At 40.7% G+C, this 22,141-nt stretch overlaps 1 protein-coding gene across 5 annotated transcripts in view; it reads right to left on the minus strand.

The window, feature by feature from the left end:
• Window positions 1–667: 667 nt before the first annotated feature.
• HECW1 (HECT, C2 and WW domain containing E3 ubiquitin protein ligase 1) overlaps window positions 668–22,141 on the minus strand; it is a 273,833-nt gene continuing 252,359 nt past the window's right edge. For all 5 annotated transcript variants that reach the window (XM_075745311.1, XM_075745310.1, XM_075745307.1 and 2 more), the window contains 6 exons: window positions 20,133–20,231; window positions 18,609–18,738; window positions 14,397–14,543; window positions 12,899–13,013; window positions 11,436–11,634; window positions 668–3,340 (listed from right to left, as the gene is read on the minus strand). In XM_075745311.1, the coding sequence (XP_075601426.1) occupies window positions 3,229–3,340; window positions 11,436–11,634; window positions 12,899–13,013; window positions 14,397–14,543; window positions 18,609–18,738; window positions 20,133–20,231 (802 nt within the window). In that variant the 3' untranslated portion in view covers window positions 668–3,228. The remainder of the gene's footprint in view (window positions 3,341–11,435; window positions 11,635–12,898; window positions 13,014–14,396; window positions 14,544–18,608; window positions 18,739–20,132; window positions 20,232–22,141) is intronic.

Consider the following 22,141-nt stretch of genomic DNA (forward strand, 5'->3'; position numbering starts at 1 on the left):
TCCAGACTGGGACCGGATTCAGACCATGGTATGATGCAATGAATGGAGAAATGCACTGTGAAGCATTGATCTGGATAGCCTAGAGATGATGTCAGTGTTTGAAAACCTATTGGGGTAGGGCATTTGGGAAGAGGGATAGGACTGGAATGATAGAACGCAAGAAAAGCTGAGTATGGCATCTTCTTTCTCTTTGTTTTATGAAAATAGTCAACTGTCTTCCTCTATTCCTGCCTTTAGATCCAAAAAAACTTTTAAGGAAATCTGCACCACCTTGTTACTTTGATGTCATCACAGTCACCTAAGAAAGCAACCTTTTAAAAATACTAGGCTGTGCACTTGAAAGAGAGCTCGGACCAAGGATTTTGACGTGAAGTAGCTGGCTAGGCTGTATGTTTCCCAGAGGAGGAACACACAAGGTGCTTGAGATAGCATCAGCCAAACATGGAGATGCTAACACCTAATCCAGCTTAGTGTGTTGCGAGTGCCAGAACATGTCATGAAGAAGAATTTCAGGAGAAAGCCTTCCTTGTTTCAATCAGTGGGATTTGATGCTGTCTCCGAAATACAAACATTTTTTATTATGCTACAAAAAATAGTTTCACTTTTTCTTAATAAAATATAGTTTTTAAATACTTTAAAAAATTTATACAGTATTGTAAAGATTGGATTTTTTTCTTTTTTTAACTTTTTTATTATGTTAATGAGACAGCTCTCAATGCACTATTTTCCTCGGCCAAACATAGACCAACCAGTTGGATACTTCTCTTTCTTTTCTTCTATTGTTAGAAGACATCCAACATTTGCCATAGTGTGGGTAACTTTGTAACATCACCAGGAATAAAACAGGAACCATATGACAATCACTGGATTTTGGGGCCCAGTGGTGAAGAGGCAGAAATTACATACATTGGAAGATTTCACTGTTCAGTCTCCTGGTGTGACTCGCTCTGATGCAATTCATGTGCATGTGACAGACGCTCTCAGAAAAAACTTAAGATTTCCATCTCTACTGTGCAGTGGGGCTGGTCATGTGGAATAGATGACTGAGAGCTCATTTGTAGAAATGAGAAGCATCATTTTCGGTGTCTGGTACAACGAAGCTGGCCCGTAGCTGCAGCCTCAGTACAGAACTGTAATAGGAGTACTCAATAAGAATAATAACACATACTAGAAAATAGATTCTCAGTAAAAGTCATACAGTAAATTACTATAAAAGTGGCTGAAATGTTGCAGAAATTGAATGAATGGGGCAATTTCAGTATCCCACATTTTTTATATATCATTAACAAAAGCTACTATTTCTGCTTAGAAACATGGTTTGGGGTCCATCACCTTTCAAATACCTGTTGACCTAAGAATCAAAGCAGGAAAATAATCTAAAACTCTCAGAATGCGCAGTTTTTCAAGTCTGATGAGTTTCTGTATAGCCATCATAAAAATACGTGGGAAAGCAGGGCCCAATTATTTTCTCTGGAGAGAAAACTTACAGGAATTAGACGTGTCAGACACTGAACCGATCTCCTGACTTTCCAGTTTTCTGAAGCATAGCTAACACAAAACTACCAGTAACAAGCCCCCAAGGGGGTGTGGTATTTCATGTGAGCTGCTAGACACTACGATGTTACCTTCTCACTTACCTTCATTCACCCTTCACAAGTCTCTCACTTCATATTTCATACATCCTTTAACATATTTAGTGTCAGAAGTAAAGATACTTCGTACTTCCTTTTCCCAGTTAAGACAAACACTTTCAATCTGAGATTAGTCTTGGAAAACAAGGGCAGCAAAGATTAATAAATAGGAAACAATCAGAGCAGTATGTTCGATTGTAACAGCCTCAGCGAAATCCATTCGAAGACAAGCCTACTGCTGTTTTCCTTTCATTCCCTGGCTTCAGAGTTAGAATGCAAAGTACACCAAACCGAAGAGGTTTATGTCTGCAGTAACAAGAGCTAGAACTTCAGTTTAGTGGTACCTAACATGACTGGAGGGCCTTTGGGCTTACTCCAAGAGGAAGTACAACAAATTCTTAACCCAAAGAGAGTTACAATCATCTCCTTCATTCCTGACAAGCACCCTCAATCACTGCAGCTTCTCATTCAATAGACCCTACACTAAAACCTTCTGACTACAACCACTCCTGAGGTTATGGAGATTTGCACTGAACAAGAAAAGAAAAACGATAGAACTGAAAACCACCCCCAGCAACCATAGATTAGCCCAGCCTGACAGAAAATAAATGGCTTCTGACACAGGGGATGGGATTGTCTAGATTTCTCATTTGGAAAGGAGCATTTTAAACATCAGAAAACAAAGATCTGGTAAACAGAACCCAAGGGTATTCGTAAGAGTAGAACATTCTTCTTATTTCCCCTTTTCCTTGTCATATACAATACTAAGGTAAGGGAGCCTTGTCCTTTATGCTACATAAGATCCTTCTTGAGTGTGCACAACCTTGTGCTTCTTGTGTGGTAAACATTACAATGGAGATGCCCCTCCCAGTATCTCTGAAGTGTAAGTAAGTTCTCTCCAGTACTGGCAAGTAACAATCATAACAATCGCTGTTATGCTTTGCATTGCGTTACAGGTTGGTTTTTTAGTTTTTGAAGGTCTTATCTGCACCATGTATCTGGGCCAGTTCCAGCTGATGCAACTGATGTGGATCATGAGTTCGTATATAAAAATTTCAGTTTTGCTCATAGGTGTCTCTCAGATGGACAATACATACAGGGAAAACGAAGATGGATGAAAATACATTTGACCAGCTCCTAGTACTGAATTCAACAGTTAAGAAGTAAGATGGGCTGTGAATTGATTTAGAAGATGTGGGCATATAAAAGCTTGGAATGCTTGATGAGGTTTTTTTTTATTTTTTAATCAACGTAGGTGGAAGTAAACATTTATTAACATTTGGTCAAGTGTAGTGTAACTTGCATTTGTATTTTCATTGTTATTAATGGAGGTATGTAGAGATATACAGAAACCTTGAGACAGTTGTTTTTCTATTGCATACAGACTAGCAGTCCATTGGAAACAGAGGATGAAAGCATGAAGGTTAGATCTTAGAGGGCGGCAGTTCTTCATGCACAGCTTTTGTCAATCTTGATTTTTTGTGGGTTTTTTTTGTTTGTTTTCAAAAATAAAAACATGGGAAACCAAGATCAAATGATGGTGGACAGGAAAGGTGACATCATCAGCCAGAAAAACACCAGAAGTGCCTGAACCCCCTCATTCAAGTCCAAAGGTGCTAGTTTCTTCAACAGCTGTCAGCAGCTTTTCATACAGCATAGAGTATGAGGGGTAAGGTGGAAGATCCAAACGGTTGAAACATGTGTGTGCCCTGCAAAAGGAAAATATGCTACATGTTAAGTTTAATCTAAGTAACTTGAGAAAATAAGAATAGGGAAAACAAGTTCCTACTGAGACTCAAGATGTTCAAGTTCACTCAAGAGAGATAAAAAGAAATTCTAACTATTAAAGTAAACCTCTTAAATTCCGCCAAAATCTGAGGTACTGAAATACATGCACATACACATGAATATTTCAAATAGAAGACACAAGTGAAGTATCAACATAACATCATTCTCTGCATTCAATGTTGAAGGGCTCTTCATGGAGAAGAACACTGGAGGTCACTGAGGAGCTGGGATCTAGACCCCAATAGAGAGAAAACTCCACTACTATAATTTTGGTTGCTTTGAGTTTTTCCAAAAACATTCAACTCAGCTGTACATCCAACATGAGCAGGTAGTGAGTTTTGCACCAGTGGACGAGCACAATGTGATGAATTACACTAACAGAATGGGCTCACATGTGTTTATAGTGAGGTAGGGTTGCCTGGTGCAAGACCGTTCAGGGATCTGCTAACTGAAGAAGGAAGGTTGCTGAAAATGTTCCCATAAGTAAGTCAGCTGTTTGCCATCTGCTGTAAGTCTGGCCTTTAAATGTTATTTATTTGTAGTAGCCAAGGCAAAAGCAAAGTATTTTGTATAGAGCAAGCTGCCAACTTGATGACCCTCTTTCCCCCAGTTCTATCATTATATTTACCCCCAGTTGGCAGCACCTTCAAAAGAAGCCATGGAACGGTTTCCACACATGCCTCCTACCTTGTTGCAGCTTTTCTGGTAGTAGCAATTAGACCCAGACGCAGACTGCACTTCACTATGTGAGGTGCTATACAAATGAGGAGCAAAGAAAGAGTCCCTGCCCCAACAGTTCATCCATTTCAACTGACTGAAAAAAATGTAGAGGTCATTCAACAAACAGAGGGGGCGCATTTTCATTAAAATTGTTTCTTTTTTTTTCAGTTTGGAGTTTTACATGATGCTAAAAATACTTCTGTTTCCTCTTGCTCCCTCCGATAAATGTGAATTGACAAAACCCTACAGAAGGAAATGTAGCCTCAATGGCTAACAATGTCTAAGCTCCTGGCCTCTAGTATTTTTAGAAGCCAAGAAGTTGTTTTACTTTTAGCTTTTCTATCTCATACTTTAATCCAATGTTATTCCTTCAAAACTGAAGCTGAAGAGCTATCTTGGAGAAACTATTTGAAACTGTGCGAGTCATCTCTTCGGCCACCCACAAAGTGAGAAAAACATGATACTGGTAGATGGGCTGGCCTGAGACTTGCAGATTCAGAGCGAGAGTTTTATCAAGCACCAGTGGTGAATCATTAAAAGCAATAAGGCAACTGAAATAGCCAGAGGCACGTAATCTTCACTGCATTGCACAATTTCAATTAGGAGAGCTTTTATCATCCTTTTTCCCCTTCTGAATGAAGATTTGGTAGCCAGTCACTCTTAGAGTGTACAATAAACACAGAATTTGCGGAAATGAGCTGGGAACACATGTGAGTTAGTGAAAAAGGAACATTAATAAAGCCATTTTTCAAGACATGTCTTGAAATTAAACATGGCAGCTCATGTGTATTACCCATGAGTAGGCCTGCACTGTTTATTGTTATCTCAGCAATCTCTGGCAGCGTAAGTTGTTTCTACAATCCATTGCCAATATGTATCAACTGCTGGGAGTTAATTAACTGAAGGATTCTTGTAGTCCATTCAGACCATGTTTATCATGGGCAAGAGAGCACCATTCAGAGATGGCCAGTCTTGAGGAGCTCAGCTGCCTGGCTCCAGAACTGGAAACAGCATAGTCATGGTGGCTCAGGTGTGGATTCTGCTAATGTAACTTTGCTGAACCTAAAGTAATAGAATATCTCTGTATGGTACTTAACTGTGGCACATTTAACTGTATATAGCATCTCATGCATTCTATTGTGTGGTGTGGACATATCCACAGCCACTGACTCTGGTGCTTACTTTCTTGCAGACATTCATATTGATTGATCATCATCCATCTCATTTCATACTGGTTATGAAAAAAACTTGCAATGCTGCTAACTTTTAGTCATTCTTGACTTAGTCAAACTCAGGAAAAGATCCATTCCTTTTCCTATTATGAGGCCTACAGAAGTGGACTCTGCTGTAGAAGGTCTCGAAGAATTTATTGTGGGGAGAAACTATTACAAGAAAGGAAGGGAAAGTTAACATGCCTGGAAATATTGAAACACTCTCATGTTCTCCAGTTCAACAACTTTATAGAAAAAAATCCTTTCACTCCAAAAACCACTATCAAATAAAAAATGAAAACTAATTTTCAGGAGTCCTATGCTGGATAGGTTTACACTTCTACCTACTTAAGGTGTAAAACACAATATATTCCTAAGGGCAAAACCTGAGTTCAAATTCTGGTCTGTGAAACTAATGTGGATCTACTGCAACTCCAATGATGCCAGTGAAGCCCACTCAGTGTTACAACGAAATAATTATGTGTCTGGTGTACATTCAGCAATGGGTCTAATCAGTTTTTTGCTGCAAAAGTCAGATGTGGTGTCTACTTGTGCAACTGAACAACATGTTCTGCCTCACTCGAAATAAGAGAGAGAGTTGATTAGGACACCTCATTCAGTGTTCCCTCTTTCCTCAGTATTGCTGTGCATAGCATCTTTGCCTCTTGCAACTGAAAGGTGAAACCTTTATTTTCCAAAACGGACTAAAGACAAATTGCTCGGCCTCTAGTCTGTTATATCATATTGCTGTGTGATACTGCAGTACTCAGGGCAATTAAGAGGCAAGGATATTTTCCGTAACACTCACCGTTGCCTAACTCTTTGCCTTGTCTTCCAAAGGGGTAAGTTCCTCCTGAACGGTATTGACATCCTACTACTGATCCCAGTGAGAGTGACTACAGTAAGCATAATCCAGGGGACACTTGCTATTTTGTAGTACTGGGCTTGCTGCACATATTGGGGTGAAAACATTACATCAGCAGTGCAAGAAACAGTCATTGCAATGAGAAAAGTCTTTCTTCCCTTGATTAAGCCTCCTACCACATAAGCCTGCTGACATTTGAGAGGGTGTTCAGGGAGTGAGAGGTCTGGAATAAGAATTAGACTGGTAAGAGCTTTTATGGAAAGGATTCTGGCTTCCCTAGAAGAAAATGCAAGATAAAGTCATGTAAACCAACTCTGACCCTCATGTGCCCTCATCCTCCAGCAAGTAAAGCAGTAAATGGATCATTTAAAATTTCATTCTTCCTGGCAGTCTGTCTTTATTGCTCAAAGTAATTTTGGTGGGTCTGAACCTTTAATCCTGCTCTATGTTCATGGTGCTGTGCTATTTAAGAATTCTCTCTAAAAATTATGAGTATAAGATTTTAAGATTTCTACATTCTTCTTTTCTTTGTCACTTCCTTTAATCCCCATAACGATGAGAGTCCAAAGGCAGTAAGAGTGCACAGAACCCTCATCTATTTTATTTATACCTTGAACCTATCAACTAAAGTAAGACTAGCATTCTAACATAACCATGCCTGTCAGGCAGAAACTGAGCATTTCTCCTTTTCACTTTGTTTTCTGTAGATGAACCCACAAACCCCTCTTTGATCAACCTCAGGACCCACAGGAAACAACTTTTGTTCCTTTTGTCTGTAACAAGGAACACTTATATGCTGTCTGGGAACCACTGCTTAATAGATAAATGTAGATCTGTAGATGGTGTTTCTGTTGTATGTGAGAAAAGAGGAAAGAGAAGAGGGATGTGAGATAAGGAATGATAAAAGACAGCAAAGCACACGCACTCAGACCACTGGGAAAGAAGGAAATGATGAGAACAAAGTTCTTTGTAGTCATACACAATCTTTTCTAGATTGCTATATGGGATTCTGGAGTGATTAAATACTTGATCATCTAATAGAGAGGGACACAATTCTCTTACAAAAGATCAGATATTTACTAGCACTGGTAATATTTATCATACATAAACCACAGACAGAATGGTGGTAATCACTAGTATTACTCTGCTGAATGAAAATCTCTTTTGATGAAAGGGTAGTTGCAGCTCAGCACTGATGGGGAAAGTGACCTCATTGCGTCAAATGTGATTATTTGAATCACTGGGATACATGCTGAGGTCCCTACTTAATTGATACTCAAACAGAAGTAACCTTGGAGCTGACAGGAGTTTTGGCCAGGTGAGGAGCACAACCAGAAGACGGGGCAGTGGCATCTGTAGGCACTGAACGCTTTTGCAGGCTGAGGTTTTAAGAGGAGGGAACTATTGTCTCCTATAGCTATAGTAGAAAAACCTGCTAGTTCTTTGCACGGGCTTGTTTTGGGCCAGGAGTTCAGCTCCTACAATATCAGATGAAGTTGTGTTATTCCAGCTAGAAAGCCAGTGTCTGTTCATTAATGTTTGCTGGGGAACAAAGAATAAATTATTGCGAAACTGCTGCTAAAACTGGCTCCTCGTTAAGTATCTGCATGACCCAAGAAAGGTGAAGAGAGGCTTCCCACTTCAGAAGAGGCTAAAGCTGGAAGAATTCTCCATCCATCCCTACTCAGGTAACCTGTTAAAAGAAGTAAAATATGTAACTCCTTTATTTTGGGAGAAAGTTTTACGTATTAGGTAGGGAGAGTAAAACTCAACCTTGATGAACAAGAGGTTGAACCTGTTACCTATTCAACTATTCAGTGTTATTTCATATAACAAGCTACATCGGTTTGGAAGAAACCATGTTCGCATGTACACTGACAGATCTGTAAACCTGGCACTCTCTTTGGAACCTGCTTTAGGGTCATCATCTAGAGATCCGGGATTACTGCAACATCTCAGCCGTATAGTACTTTGACTTCCTAACATGTGTGGACTCAAAGTGAATATAAGATAGGAATAATGTGTCTGGTACACATGCATACTCCAAAAATAAACCACTGGTGTAAGCTAACTCTTGTTTGTCTTACATGAATGTATCACACCATTACACTGTTCACGTAGGGGAACTGGTACTGATCAATAAGTGCACAAATTTAGAATGAAGTTACGGGATTCTCAACCTTCCTGAAATAGTCTTGCTTATCCTCAGTGCTTTCACAAAGCACTCTAGGCATCATGTATTAGTGGTTTTTCTTCAAAACGTGTTGCATTTTGGAAATTTACACCATGCCTCTTTTCTGGGAGTGCCATGTTGCAGTTGCAAAAGCATGGCTGGTTTAGGTATTATCACATCTTTGCTCACTGTAAGCAAATGGCAGTTGCATGCTCCACTGCCAAAGAGTAAGAACAAGATGTAAGGGAGAGTTGCCTAACTACTTCAGCCATCTGGAGCAGGAGTGAGAGAATACAGAGTCCACAGAGTCCTGGACTCTCCTGATAGAGCTAAAAGTCATCTTCGTATTTTGTAAAGGAGCTGAAAACCCAAAGGCCAGACTAACCTGTCCCCAGTGACTGACCATCTACCTGGATGTCAGGAAAGCCAAATGCATCAGCTTTGTGCAAGGTTCCACAACACCTCTCACAGCATCGCGTTTATTGGGTCAGGGCCCAAGAACTGAGGCCGGTAATTAAGAGGTGCAATCCACACCTAAGCACATGAACAACTAAATCTGATGATTGCTAAGACATGAGAAAGCTGGAGGGTTTTTTCCCTAGGACTTTGAATATGCGGAGCAAGGGTAACTCTCACTGTGAAATTGTAGGAATTGTCAGAAGGACAAGGGAATTTGTTGTGGTTTATTTTAAACAGCTAAAGTTAGTTACACTCATATTATATCACAGGGGCCAAAAGGCCTACAGGATATGACATAGGACTTTTTTTTTTAGCCTCTAAGTCTAAGTAAATACATAAGTAAATCTAAATAAACACGAGCAATCCATAATCAGGCATTTAAAAAAAGTTTAAAATAACATTTATTTAGTTGCTTAACTAAGGATTTAGGCAGCCTCCAGGTTTAGCCTGTGTGTTTTAAGTATTTCTTAACACTGTGTATACTTGGCAGCACCCCATAATTTTATAAAAATGCAGGTAATAATTCAGGGTGATCAAGCTGTGTTTATTCCCCATGAGCAAGTGTTGTTTCTCTTTCCCCTGGCTAAAATGAATGCAGAGCTCTAAGACTTCTAAAAGGTGCTAACAACTCTCACCTGGAAAAGAGGCCTCTTTCAGGGAGAGCAACAAGTTCGGTGATCAGCAGACAAACATTAGTCGTTAATGTATCTCGGGGCTAACTGAATCTAGGTCATAAGTAATGCCTAGGTTCACAAAGAAAGTTAAGCAGAGCAGAAAGAGGCCAATTACCTTTTCAGAGCTCCATGGGTCAGCCCAACGCATTTTCTGTGCTCCCACCAAGATCCACCCTCCCTCTCACCCCTTTCCATCCCAGAGGGAGTGCAAAGAAAGCTCTGCAGAAATGCTGCACAAGCCTGTGACTTCCATTTGCTGCCTGTCCACAGGCAGGAATGCCCCTGGTCAACTCTGAAACCCTTACATAGAACCAGACTATATATACATCTGTGCTGCAAAAAGAGGGTCAGGCCTATGCATAGCAAACTGTAGCTCTCAGGCTTTCTTTCCACATTGCTGGCTGACGCTCAGAGGGCATGAGTCATCTCACTGACCTTATATGTTTTCATCTGTTTTTAAATCTCAGTGCCTACATCTAGCTTTCATGTAGGCTCTAGTTCTTCATATAGTCTCTGTGGAGTCTTTATGGTTGACAGACATAAATCAGAAAGTACCAGGTGCAATTCAACTGAACTATTTTAAACTTCTGAGTTCGGCTGAGATGAATTGTGCCTTAAAAACACTTACTTCCCTTTTCCTGACTTTAGAGGGAGTCAATGTAAGATGTCAGCTCAAAATGTCTGCCGATATAGTGCCCTGGTCCAGCTCCTGTGTCTCCCCACTGCGTAAGTATGGACTTGAGCAGGCTTGGACTAAGAGGGTGACCATATTTGGGCTTTCCTTCTCCAGAGGACTCTGGAGGTCTGCTCAAGACCATGGCTTAGAGTATGCTTCTGCGTAAACAATGTGGACAGCAAGTAACTAGAAAACTGGACCAGACCTATTGTTAATTGACTGTCTGAAGGTATCTGCAAGGTCTGCAAGAAGAGATTTTTCTCTCTGTGCCATGAAAGTAGCCTCCTTTGGACTGCAGCTGAAAGCAAATGGTAAAAGCAGGAAGAAAGCATCCTTTGGAGGGCAAATGTTATGTAAAAGGGTCACGTAGCAAAAGTATCTCAGAGATGCTGAGATGTGGCCCCATGAAAAATGCTCTGTAATCTCAATGGGGCAGAGCCTCAGGCAACTGTAAGGACAGTCAAGAAAAGGTGACACACTTCAGTGAGGAAGGACGAGTGCTGGTCATGGATAAAGTGCTGGAACAGAACTCAAAGCTGAATCTATCACTGGCTGTGCCATGGCTCTCTTGCGTGGCCTTAGGCAAGTCAGACCACCCCTCTGTGCCCCAGTCCCTTCATCCTGAAAAGGAAGATGATTCCTCCTTTGGGAACCACTGTGAAGTCTGTTGACTCTGTATGATATTATGGCTCATTAGCTCCTAGCTGGCTGACTCAACTAGATGTAACAAATGGGGTATTATCACCACATGGTCTGAAGTCCCTTCACTAAGCTTCCTCATGATGAAAAAGTGGAACCATCAGAGCAAATGAAGGAATTACACTCAGGTCTCTAGCCAAAAGTCAGAGACAGATTCTGGCTTTCATGGCTTTGTAAGTTCACAAGTATTTTTACTAGTATTTTGGAAGTAAAGGGAACAGAACAAGCTGACAGGCTCCTGCTGCTCTGGATCTGTTCCAAAATCAAAATAAGAGAACTAGGTTTGGACCTACGGAAATCTTTATCTTAAGCATTTCCCATGATTCAAAGTAGCTTAAATTGAGCCTGCAAATCAAAAAGGCAGCAAAAGAAAACACTTTCCTCCAAATGCAATTACAGAACAAACTAATAATTGTTTCTCTGCTGTTTTAAGATGTCCTTATTGTATTCATTACCTTTCACTGGCAGAGAGATGCAAAAAAATACTAGGCTTATCTTTGTCACAGCACTTCTGTTTTTGTATCCTAGTTGGGACATACCTTGGGAGGGAGGTTATTTTCCCCCATTTCTCTATGCAGAAGCGCCGTAACCCATTGCTCCCTCGGAGAGCTGCGAAGCCCTCGTATGGCACGCTTGATGTTCCAGTGACAAATTGCAACAACCGGAGTCTCTGTTCATTGTTAAATCTCTCCACTGCTGCCCAGAACCACCGTATTACTATGTGTCCATCATGGTAACCTAAACCAAGAAGCAAGAGAGAGAAATTAAAATCACCCTCTCTAAGTGGGAAGTGTAGCATCAAAATATGTTCTCCCTAGCATGGGGCAGTAGGAACTGCCCTTTTCCTACTGAAAAGATCCTGACCTAACAATCTATCTTGTTCCTGAAGAGCAGTAGATCCCAGTCCCCATCTTGTCCTGGGTGTGGATACTGTAATATTACTAATTCATTTAAAACCCTGAAACTCAAATATATATATATATTTCAGGTACATTGGCCTCTCGCAAATCCCTTGGCAAGAACTGGGGTTACCTCCACAAGATATAAAAGACCAATTGCGATATGCCACACAGTTCGAGTCCTGATAACAATTTCTGGTTCCCAAATAAATTCTCTTTTGGGTTGCAATAGTGTTCAATATATGACAAGGAGTTTGCTGCCACAAGCCCTTCCCTAGCAAACTTCCCACCTGAGGGGCTCTGTGTCTTGACTTGTGCTAGTGAAAGCCAGCATAAACCCGGGCTGAATCTGTTTCAATAACTAAACAGAAAAAAAAAAGGAGGAGGAGAATAACTTGAGGGACCAGCTGTGCTTGTGGTATTTCAAGGTAACACAAGGGCTGGGCAGTGAGCAGCAAAGACTTAAACCTTCTATTTCAGGGGAGGATCTGTGAACCTCAGGCACTTTCCTTTTGTAGTGCAAAACTGGTGGATTTCACATTTATCCATCATCCAAGACAGGCTGGGTAAATCACGTTCAGTGTTTAAAGAAAAACCAGGTGAAGCATTAGAGGAGAAGGGAAAAAATACAGCTTGACATAGTTTAGGCTGAGGGGATGGTTAAGCAAGACCTCTATTTTGCTGAAGTGTAACTGGGAACCATGAAATTCAGCTCTTGAATTCAGCTCCCTGCTGAAGCCAAGAGGACTTGTGATACTACTCTCAGTGAGACCAGGAGTTCATTCACAGTTACGTAAGTAACTTTTAGATCTAATACTGCAAATCCTTTTCAGTCCTTAATAGTCAAAACTCCTGTTAAGTCGGTAGGAACTGACTGGGTAAAATCCAGATAGAAGTAGCAGAAGCAATTTCAATATTTTTACATCTGTTGATCCAAACCTGAGATCTTACTTATTTTATTTCATGAGTTATTCTTCACAAAAATTTCCCGAACAAAATAGAGCACTTCCCTCAGGAAAGACAGGAGGAAAAGATGGACCAACTCTTCCATGTTTTAGACTGAAAACAGTCAAGATATTAGTAAGCATCAGCAGGCAGTTTACCTCCACGATATTCTGTGTTGTTACGCCAGTCATTGAGATCTATTTCTGCAGTGCCAGCTATAACCAGCTCCAGTTCTCTGGCATCAAAAACAGAGACAAGCCTGGAGTCTACAACCTGGAACAAAAAACACTTGTAAGCATAGTTTCAGCCTGGAAATAACGCAGATGCAATGTTTCATAAACCTATGGCTCTGATGGCCAGCTCTTTATTCTGATGAAGCCTGCATGCTCACAGCTAACTTCCACTCCTCTGCTGATAAATCTGTGCTCTTCTTCAGGCAGTCTACTGATGTTTTGAGCTGCAAACAATGATGACACATGAGATTTGACCAGAATGAAACAATACAAATGATAGGCTGTAATCTCTGCAAAACAATCTTCATTATTACATTCGTTTTGACAAGTGATTTTGATAGTCAGAGACAGGATTTGTAATATAGACAATTTATTTTACATTTGTTTTGCATTGGAATTTGATTACAATTGTATAGGAATGCCCTCAGGTCTTCATCCACTGAAGATGCAGCTAAGGTTCACTTTCTTCATTATGTGAAACCAAAAGCTTTAACAGCCTGCAGTATTCACAGGGAAAAAAAGCTAGTGAACCATATGCACACTTTACGGAATCACTTAGCCAAACCCCTCTCTACAGAAAAGGGCTGACCAAGTCTATTCAGCTACAAAGTCACCCTCACTGGCTTCCACCCCCAGTAAATGTCAGTGCACAACTGCCTGGAGCCATCAGTTACTAGTACTATTCTGTGTGTCCACTATCTACTGTTTCCTTTTCCAGGGTTGCCAGTATTTCAGTTTATTTCCCTCTGTGAGATAGCCCTCAACTTCTACTTATATTATACAGCTGTCAGGGCAAGACACATGTTTGAATATGATTAGTAGGGGCGGGGAGGGGGGGGCAAGAATAGGTGACTACATGAGTTGGTCAGCAAAGTCACAGTCTTTGGCAGTCCTTGTAGCAGCTCTGCCAGAAGGGTGTTCTCAGATCCAGGTCTTCAGCAAAGACAAATTAGCAAAATCCAGGGACGACAATGGAGCAGCATGCATGAATACCAGTAAGACACTAGTTGACTGCATCCTAGGACCACCTTTACTGGAATGAGACCCTGAAGATACAGTGTGTCACACCAGCTCCACACTGAAGTGTACAGTTCTTCACAATCTTCTTTTTGTGTCACGGCAGGGTAAAACAAAATTTCCAACACCTACCTCTCTTACTATGTGAATGGAAAGCAGTATCTTTCTTAACTCTTGATCGTTATGCTTTATCATATTCAGAATACACATTTCTTTCCTTTCTCCCTTAATGCTAAACATGCCACATTCAAGGTCTCTGTCTCTACAGATCCAGGCACTCCAATTCCCTGCCATCTGTGTCTGCTTAGCTATTTCCTAGGGTACTGATGAAACGTTGTTTAACCACAGCAACATCTAATTCAGATGAGGAATGGAAGGCTGTTGGGACCATCATTTTGTTACTCACTTCGTAGAAGCCACGGACCAGGGCCTCTGTTTGCTGAACCACTCCTCGTTCCACTCGCCACTTAACCATTCTCTCGATGTACTCTTTTTTGTTCTTTTCTGTCACTGCTGTATTTGCCCCTCCAGATTTCAACTCTCTCTCCGTCACCTACAGAACAAAGATAAACAGTGGCATAGCAACATATGGATCACATTCTGTTTCAAATTTAAGTTGTACTTTGAAAATGTAAATGGAAAAATATAACAGCCATATTTCTAGTTCTGGACTCCTGGCCTCTCATCCATTTGCAGTAGAAACAAAAAGGATAATGAGGGACACCCCTTCAGCCCTAGCCTTCTCCCCAGCTGAAGCTGGACTGACCTTTAGGTTACTCCAAACTCTACCAGCAAAGACTGATTCAGAGAGCACCATCCATAAGCCATGTACAGTGTTTCCCCTCTGGCCCGTCTTTTCACCCTTCTCCTCTCCTTTCCCCCCCTAGGAGCTGCAGAGAGGGTGACCACCATACCAGCTTGCTACTTGCTGTAGATTATCAAAGCAATAGTATGGAAAGCAATAGGATGGAGAGACAATCACAGTATTGGAATGGGCAGACTGTTTTGCCCACTGGAAGGGATATCTATTTCTCTCTTAGGCAACAAGTGTCACCCTTCCCCAACTGCTAATAAAAGTGTTTACTCAGAATGCCAATAGCCAAAGAAATTATCACAAAATAAATACTTGCAATACACTACCTAAAGAAGACCTGTACAGCACCCTGCACAGAAGACAAATATAGTCACTGTGGGATTCAGAGTTTTGTATCAGCCATCCAAAGCTGAGAAGTGTTTGCACTGTAAATGACTTTTTTTTTTTTTTTTTTAAACCAAGAGCTACAGCATTTCATTGCATTTTAATGGTTAATTTAGTTGGCTTAGGTTACTAAGGCTTAAGATTGAGAATGGATTTAAGGAATCGATCTAGATTCTACCCAGCAAGCACATACTCCTCACATGTGACAGAAAATAATATTTATCTTGCAATTATTTTCACATTCAATCCAGTGGATTTAAAAGGAAGAATGTTTTGCTCTCCTCTTCAGTTTTCTGCTGCTATAACAATGATGTCTAGCACAGATAGTAAATCAGCTGCATGAATACATATTCATTATTTGCATTATTTACATACTATTTATATTATTGTCTATTTATTACCCCAACAGACAGCACACAACATACATAGTATTTAGGTCACTTTGCTTGAGGGACCTGTTGTAACATTATGAATTATGGAAACACTCAATGAGTCATCTAATCTGTAGCTTTGTTGAGAAACAGCAGGAACAAGTGGGGTTGGATGTAATGAGTTTGGAATTCTTAGTTGGTTCAGGTTAAATTCCCAAATGTAAATCACTGCATCACCATTATACAAGCAACGCTGCATCATCCAGAGGGTAAGAATCTGGCCCAGCTGCCATGCTATATTCTTCAAGACTGTATGGCATTAAGGTAAATCTGTCAAAACTAATGACTAAATGTTGTCTAGCTTTAAGCACAACCCTAAGTCCAGATGTTCTAAATCTCCTGTGAGACTTCCCACAAACACCTAGACATGCTGGTGATTTCTTCAACTTCTCATTATCCATATAATTTCAAATACAATTAGTTATCTAGAATTGGAGGCAGGCAATCAATATTTTTTCTTCCTTGTTTATAGAGGCATTAACCACAGCTGTGACTAGAATTCAGCATCAGGTTTGAGAGTAGCAAAGAGACATTTCAATCAATCTTGCTCATTCCTTTTACTTTGACTAGAGCACTTGCTAGGGCTTGGGTGACAGACCTTATCCACATATAGAGATACAGAGCTCAGAGACAGGCCTGGAAGAACACTTTCTACTGGTAAAAGCATGAGAAAGTACTTAGGGTCACAAGCAACTGACACCTCTCTGTCTTATAAGCAAAGTTCTCAAACTGGCATCCAGTCCCCACCAGTACAAATGTGTGACGCTTGGTTTGACATGGTATCTTTGCTATTACAGTAATGCTCCGGGCTCCAGCATGCAAGAAGGTTAGAGCTCCCTAGTAGTAAATTCTGATAAAAAAGGTACCAAGAAAGAACCAAAAAGTTTAAAAGCTAAAATACACGTCAGAGATGAGACAAGAAATTAAAAATGAAAGTAGTAGTGACTGGTCCATAATAAGTCATTGTGGAAGCAGGACAAAAGGGCTGTAACCCATCTACCACACAGGTTCTCAAAGAGGCCACTACTTCCTGTTTCTCTTATCCAACCTTTGAAATCCATCTTCTTAAACATTAGCAGAGCTCCCACTGTGATCTACACTTGCACATGTATCCAGCAAAGCAATGTTCAGATGGCATTTAAGTGGTCAGATACTCTTGGCATGTGAGAATTTCCAACTGGGATCCATCTGTGAGCATAAAATGTGATTGCGATTTCTTCGTTATTTTGCTGTCAGCACTTAGCAAATTTCAGAAGAGGGGGAAAAAAAAAATCTCACTTTCACTTAGGACTCTTGGATTCTGACAGTCGTAACTCACAGTGAGAACCATTTTTTTCCTCATCACTTGATCTAGCAAGGTTAGTGTCTAGTACATATGAAATAGTACTAGACAACATGTGAACTGGCATAAAAATCTGGCTTTTAGTATTCTTTTGCTTTCATATCACAGTATCTACAACAGATTGTGATTTTTTTCCTATTCTCTTTGGAGCCATCTCTTATCTTTCACAACAGACTCCTAAGTAATTGTCTAGCTCTTTTCTTTGGGGAGAGAATAACAGGTAATTAGTGTGCCAAATGTTACCTTCAGATGCATCAGGGCAATTCAGGCTGAGATTCTTATTCATCTTTGCAGTCTTCCAACGTAAATACAAACTTGTCTCACCTATCTTTGTGAATATGTCTGTATGTTTCTGTCTGTCTTTGTGTATTAGTTTTATATAGCCATACCTTCCAGGGAAACCACTGTACTGTCAATTGAATGCCATGCAAGCTCTCAGCTCAAAGCCCGTGAAAAAACCCTGCATTAAGTCCTGCAGAAAAACAGCGTTACCTTTCCTATAGGGGCTTCTTACTTCAATTCTTCTGCTCCATCTTTTTCATTTCATCCACTCTTGACTCTGCTCATCTGTCATGAGCTTGTACTATAAGCAGACTAAATTCAGTCTTGAAAACATCCCCTGAAGTCTTGCTTGCTTTCTCTTACTTTCAAGCTGATAGCGGAGCAGCCCTTTCACTCTCAGGGCCAGAATTCCTCCCCTCAGAAACTAGTCTAATTCTCCCCTAGCTTGCAGAGCTACCCCTACCTCTTTGCAAACTCCTCCTGTCAACTTTCTTTTCAAGATCCACCTGATCTTTCCACTCCCTTTGATATTGTTTGTCTGTTCCTTACACAAGTTAACTTCCATTCCTTGAGCTTCTGCAGTACTTTGCGAGCTTGGTTCTTCAGCCTCTCTAGTTTTCAGTATCTCCTCGGAGGTCCTTAATCTTGGTCTCAATATTGCTTTCCAGAGATGGTTATAATCTAGCATGGGTTACAACAGCAAAGAGCACCAGGGCTTCAGTGCAAGCCAAAGAACCCCACAGGAGACACTTGTTCTGGTTGCCAGTCTGCACTTAAGCCAGGGTTGCACCCAATTTAAGACTATAGTTATCCAGATCAGCTAGGTTAAAGAGAATTGTCTGACTAAGGTAGAGTTGAGTGGTAGAAAAGACAATAAATGGATGTACGTACTAAGCTGTTAAGTATGTACAAGGTAAGCAAGAGACACACAATCCAACAGGGAGATATCAGACAAAATAATGGTGAGAGTTGCCAGGTCTTACACCACCTGCCAAATGTTTTTCTTCCCTCCTAACCCCCACCCCCAAATCCTTTCAGTCACATCAGCTTTAAGTTAAATTGCTTGCATTCACTAAATGCCACATCTGTGTGAACTACACCCTGGAGAGAGGAGCTGTACTCCAGAGAATTCCTCATGCTCATCAGTGTGTGGCTCAATAGGCCTGTAGGGGGGCTGGTATTTTATATGATACACCCTAAGAATAAACATCTGCATTGAAACAGGTGGCTTGAAAGAAACAGAAGGTAGGAGAAGAAAATGTTATTGAAAGGCTAAAGGATCTGTTCTGACAGAAAGATGTTCATCATGCTCAACTTTGTCAGCTTCAAATTTGCTTTTCAGATGTTTTGCATAGCTGTGCTCACCTGTCCAAACACCTCCTCGTTCACTGTGAAGGTGAGATCCAGGATATCTGTGATGTTATTATCCTTCATCCATTGCAAGCTCTGATGGAACTCTTCATCCAGGTACTCTAAGTCGCTTAAATCACACGGCCTGATTGCGAGGCAAGAAAAAAAGATATAGCTGAATATATGACCCCATGACTATTGGCATAGGATGACTTACTACTAAGAATGTGAACAAATTTATGCTGAAGATCCAACATAAAACTGGTGTTCGTTTGGTTTTCTTAACATCAAAGCCTGTTACACAGACCCTCTTAAAGCAGTTCTGCAACCGTCTGCTTTGCATGGCTGGGCTCAAGGCCAAATCTGTTGGCTGCCTGCACTATTTGCTGTTGGAAGGCACCCCTGGGGCTCGATTTTTATGTGAATCTTCAGGATGCCACGAACTTCATGCTTACCTTCAGCATGGATGGGGCCCACCATGTTGTGCCTGGCTGCTTCCATGTATCTATCATCCTCAAGGTGAGCACACAACACTGACATAAGGCAGACCAGGAAGCCTAAAATTTCTGCTAATAAGGAGTTTGGCCTTGTTTGCTGAAAGGGCAGGTGGATGTTATGAGCAGCCTGGTTTCAAATCCCCTAAAGGGGCAATAAGGATGCAGGCAGCACTCTAGGTTTCAGGCTATTTCCAGACTACCTCAGATACAACATATATATGAGCGTCTGGACCCCAGCAATACTCATTGTTAAAATAATAAAATTAAATACAGTTAAAGAACTCAAAGGACTGTTAAGACAAATATCTTTGCTGATTTGGAATCAGCCTAAATGATAAACTATTTCAGCTAAGCTTTATTCTGCTCTTTGTCATTTAATTGCAGTCTTGACTTACTACTTACGGCTTTTCTTATTGCTGCAAATTTTATGTACCTTGTCTTATTGCAGTCTATTAATTAAAGAGGCACAGATTGTCAATTAAAGTTAACCTTATAAACTTGACATTGAAAGTAATATATTACTACTAGCTTAAGCTTACTAGTGTAAAAGACAGTAGAAACCAACAAGACACATTCACTGTTTATAACTACAATGGCATTCCTAATTAACCTGAGTTGTGCTTAGAATGAAAACCTACTCCACCAGTGAGGCATGAGAAATTACGTATTTTTCTTAATATGACACCTCCCCTCCTGTTTTTTGTTTTGTTACATCAAAGATGCTTTTCAGTCTTCCACACAGCTGAAGTCTGATAACTTTTCATCAGTAGCAAACTCCGGAATTATGGGTCAGGCCTTTCAAATGTGTGTTCCTAAATGGCATACTTATTATGCACTTCTATCAACATAGTCAATATTATGAAGGGCAAGTTCCTGGAGAAAGTAAAGAAAAATTAAACCACATTTGTTTTCTATCACAGACCAACCAACAGGGGAAAGGACTTGAAGGTCAGAGTGCTTGAAGCAACTCCACAAGGGTCTGTGCCTCTGCAGGACTCACTGTGGGATCACTGTTTCTGCATGGTTGCACGTTTATACTTACAGCCTTAGTAGTGCTTTGTAGAACGGCCTTGTGAAGAAAGCATCAAGAAGGTACTGATGAATTAGAGCAAGGCCAAGAATACGACCGCTGAACCTGAACCTGGGATATAAAAAACAGAGTAAACAAAGTGTACTCAAGACATTCAGCACAGAAACTTACACAGGTAGCAACTGTTCTTTGTTTCTGACTTAGTTTCTTCCATTTATCATTCATTTCTTCTTTTCTGAGGCAGATACATAGTACCATCCCTCGTATCTCTGATCAGTAACAGATCTTTTCTTGATCCATCTCCTAGAGCACCCATTTGTGCAGCTGCATGCTACATGCTCTCCTGTGCCAAACCAATGAATGCTCTGAAGGCTCACCATTGATCTTTCATTGAATGTTCTGGTACAGACTGACTCCATCAAACATAATACTTAGCTAAAGGAATACTGTAATACTCCACCTCACCTCAGCAGAAAACATACTATCAAAGCAGCTACAGAAGATATTTGGTGAATCAGTATATCTAGTTTCTGACTGGATACAACTCTTTCAAAGGTGGGGCTTTAAAGTACTTTAAGAGGTTAATGAGTTGGCTTGGGAGGGAGGGTGGGAACTGAAGTTCAAATAAGTTAACTGTTGTGACCAAGGACACATTAAAATCAGTATCTAAAGCTCAGGCAAGCTGTCCCCAGACCACTTTCTTAATGGTGATGTTCAGCTGCCTTCAGTATTTACATACTCTTGTGTTTGTTTGTTTTCTAAGAACAACGACCCCCAGTCCTGCTCCAAGTACACTCAAATAGTGCCCTGCGCATTACAATCTATGACCTATGATGATAAGCTGTTACGTTTTTCTTTCTACAATTTCTTCTATGACTTATTAGATATTCTTCCATCAAATGTGGTTTTAAAACAGTAATCTCAGACAGAAAAATACAGAATTGGTGTTAGTCCAGGTGAGTTTGGTTTTTTTGTAAAAGCAACCCCCATCACCTATCCAAAAGTTGCTTATTTGTAAAAAAGGAAAATAAAAACCCCCAACATCCCAAGTGTGAGCACTCCAAGTCTGAGCTGACTGACATCATAGTGAAGTTTTATAGCACAAGAGATGAGAAACAGATCAAAAACCTGAGAAACCATTCCTTCCAGTACAGTAACCAGTGCAAAGACCCCTCCTGCATATGAATGAAACATGAGTCTCATTGTAATAAAAGCGGCACAGAATATCTGTTCAGTCAACTTTATCCTCATGGGACAGAACAACAAGTGCTTAGTATGTCAAATGGGGCACAAAATAGCATGCTGTGGGCCCAATTAGCATTTACATCACCACAGGAGCTGCCTCCGGGTTCCCTGCATCCAAGAAAGGTGCTTATGATATGCAGTTGACTGGTAACAGAAGAGTGATTATATTACCCCCTTACAGCTGTTTCCACAGCAGCAACAAAAGGCAGCTGTTGGGTCTAGTTAGGACCTGCTTCACTTCACTTGTGCTCCGGTGCAATGTTTCCAGCAAAGGGCAATGAAAAGAGAGGGAGCTGACACAATGAAAGCACAGTGGAAGCCAGACAGCTCAAATCCCAGAAATGCTGAGCCTGTTATCCATCACTTTTATAGCACCTTCAGGATCTATAATCAAGTCCGTTTGCCCTAAATAATGCATGTCGGCTTTTTTGGTTTGTTCTTCATCACCCCTCCCCCATCCATCCCTATACGTTTTGAAAGCCAACGCCGAATGCAAATACTACAAGCACTGGGTGTTCCTCACCAAAACGCTCACCCCGTGCCTACTCAACTGTGCAGGGCTGGGCAGGCAGGAGCCATTTGGAATAAAGTAAAGCTGAAAGTAAATTGCCAAGAAAAGTCTCATGGATTTGGGAATGCTGTTACTGCTAAGAGATTGCTTGAATGTGTGAACAGCATTGGTTTTCTCCTTGCTGCTTGTATCACTTCTATACCTCTACATAGCTTTGAGGGCATTAGCACAAAGCTGACATGAAAAGGTAGTTAGTGCACCTAGA

Source organism: Balearica regulorum, chromosome 2 (genome assembly GCF_011004875.1).
Source record: "Balearica regulorum gibbericeps isolate bBalReg1 chromosome 2, bBalReg1.pri, whole genome shotgun sequence".
Taxonomy (NCBI): domain Eukaryota; kingdom Metazoa; phylum Chordata; class Aves; order Gruiformes; family Gruidae; genus Balearica; species Balearica regulorum.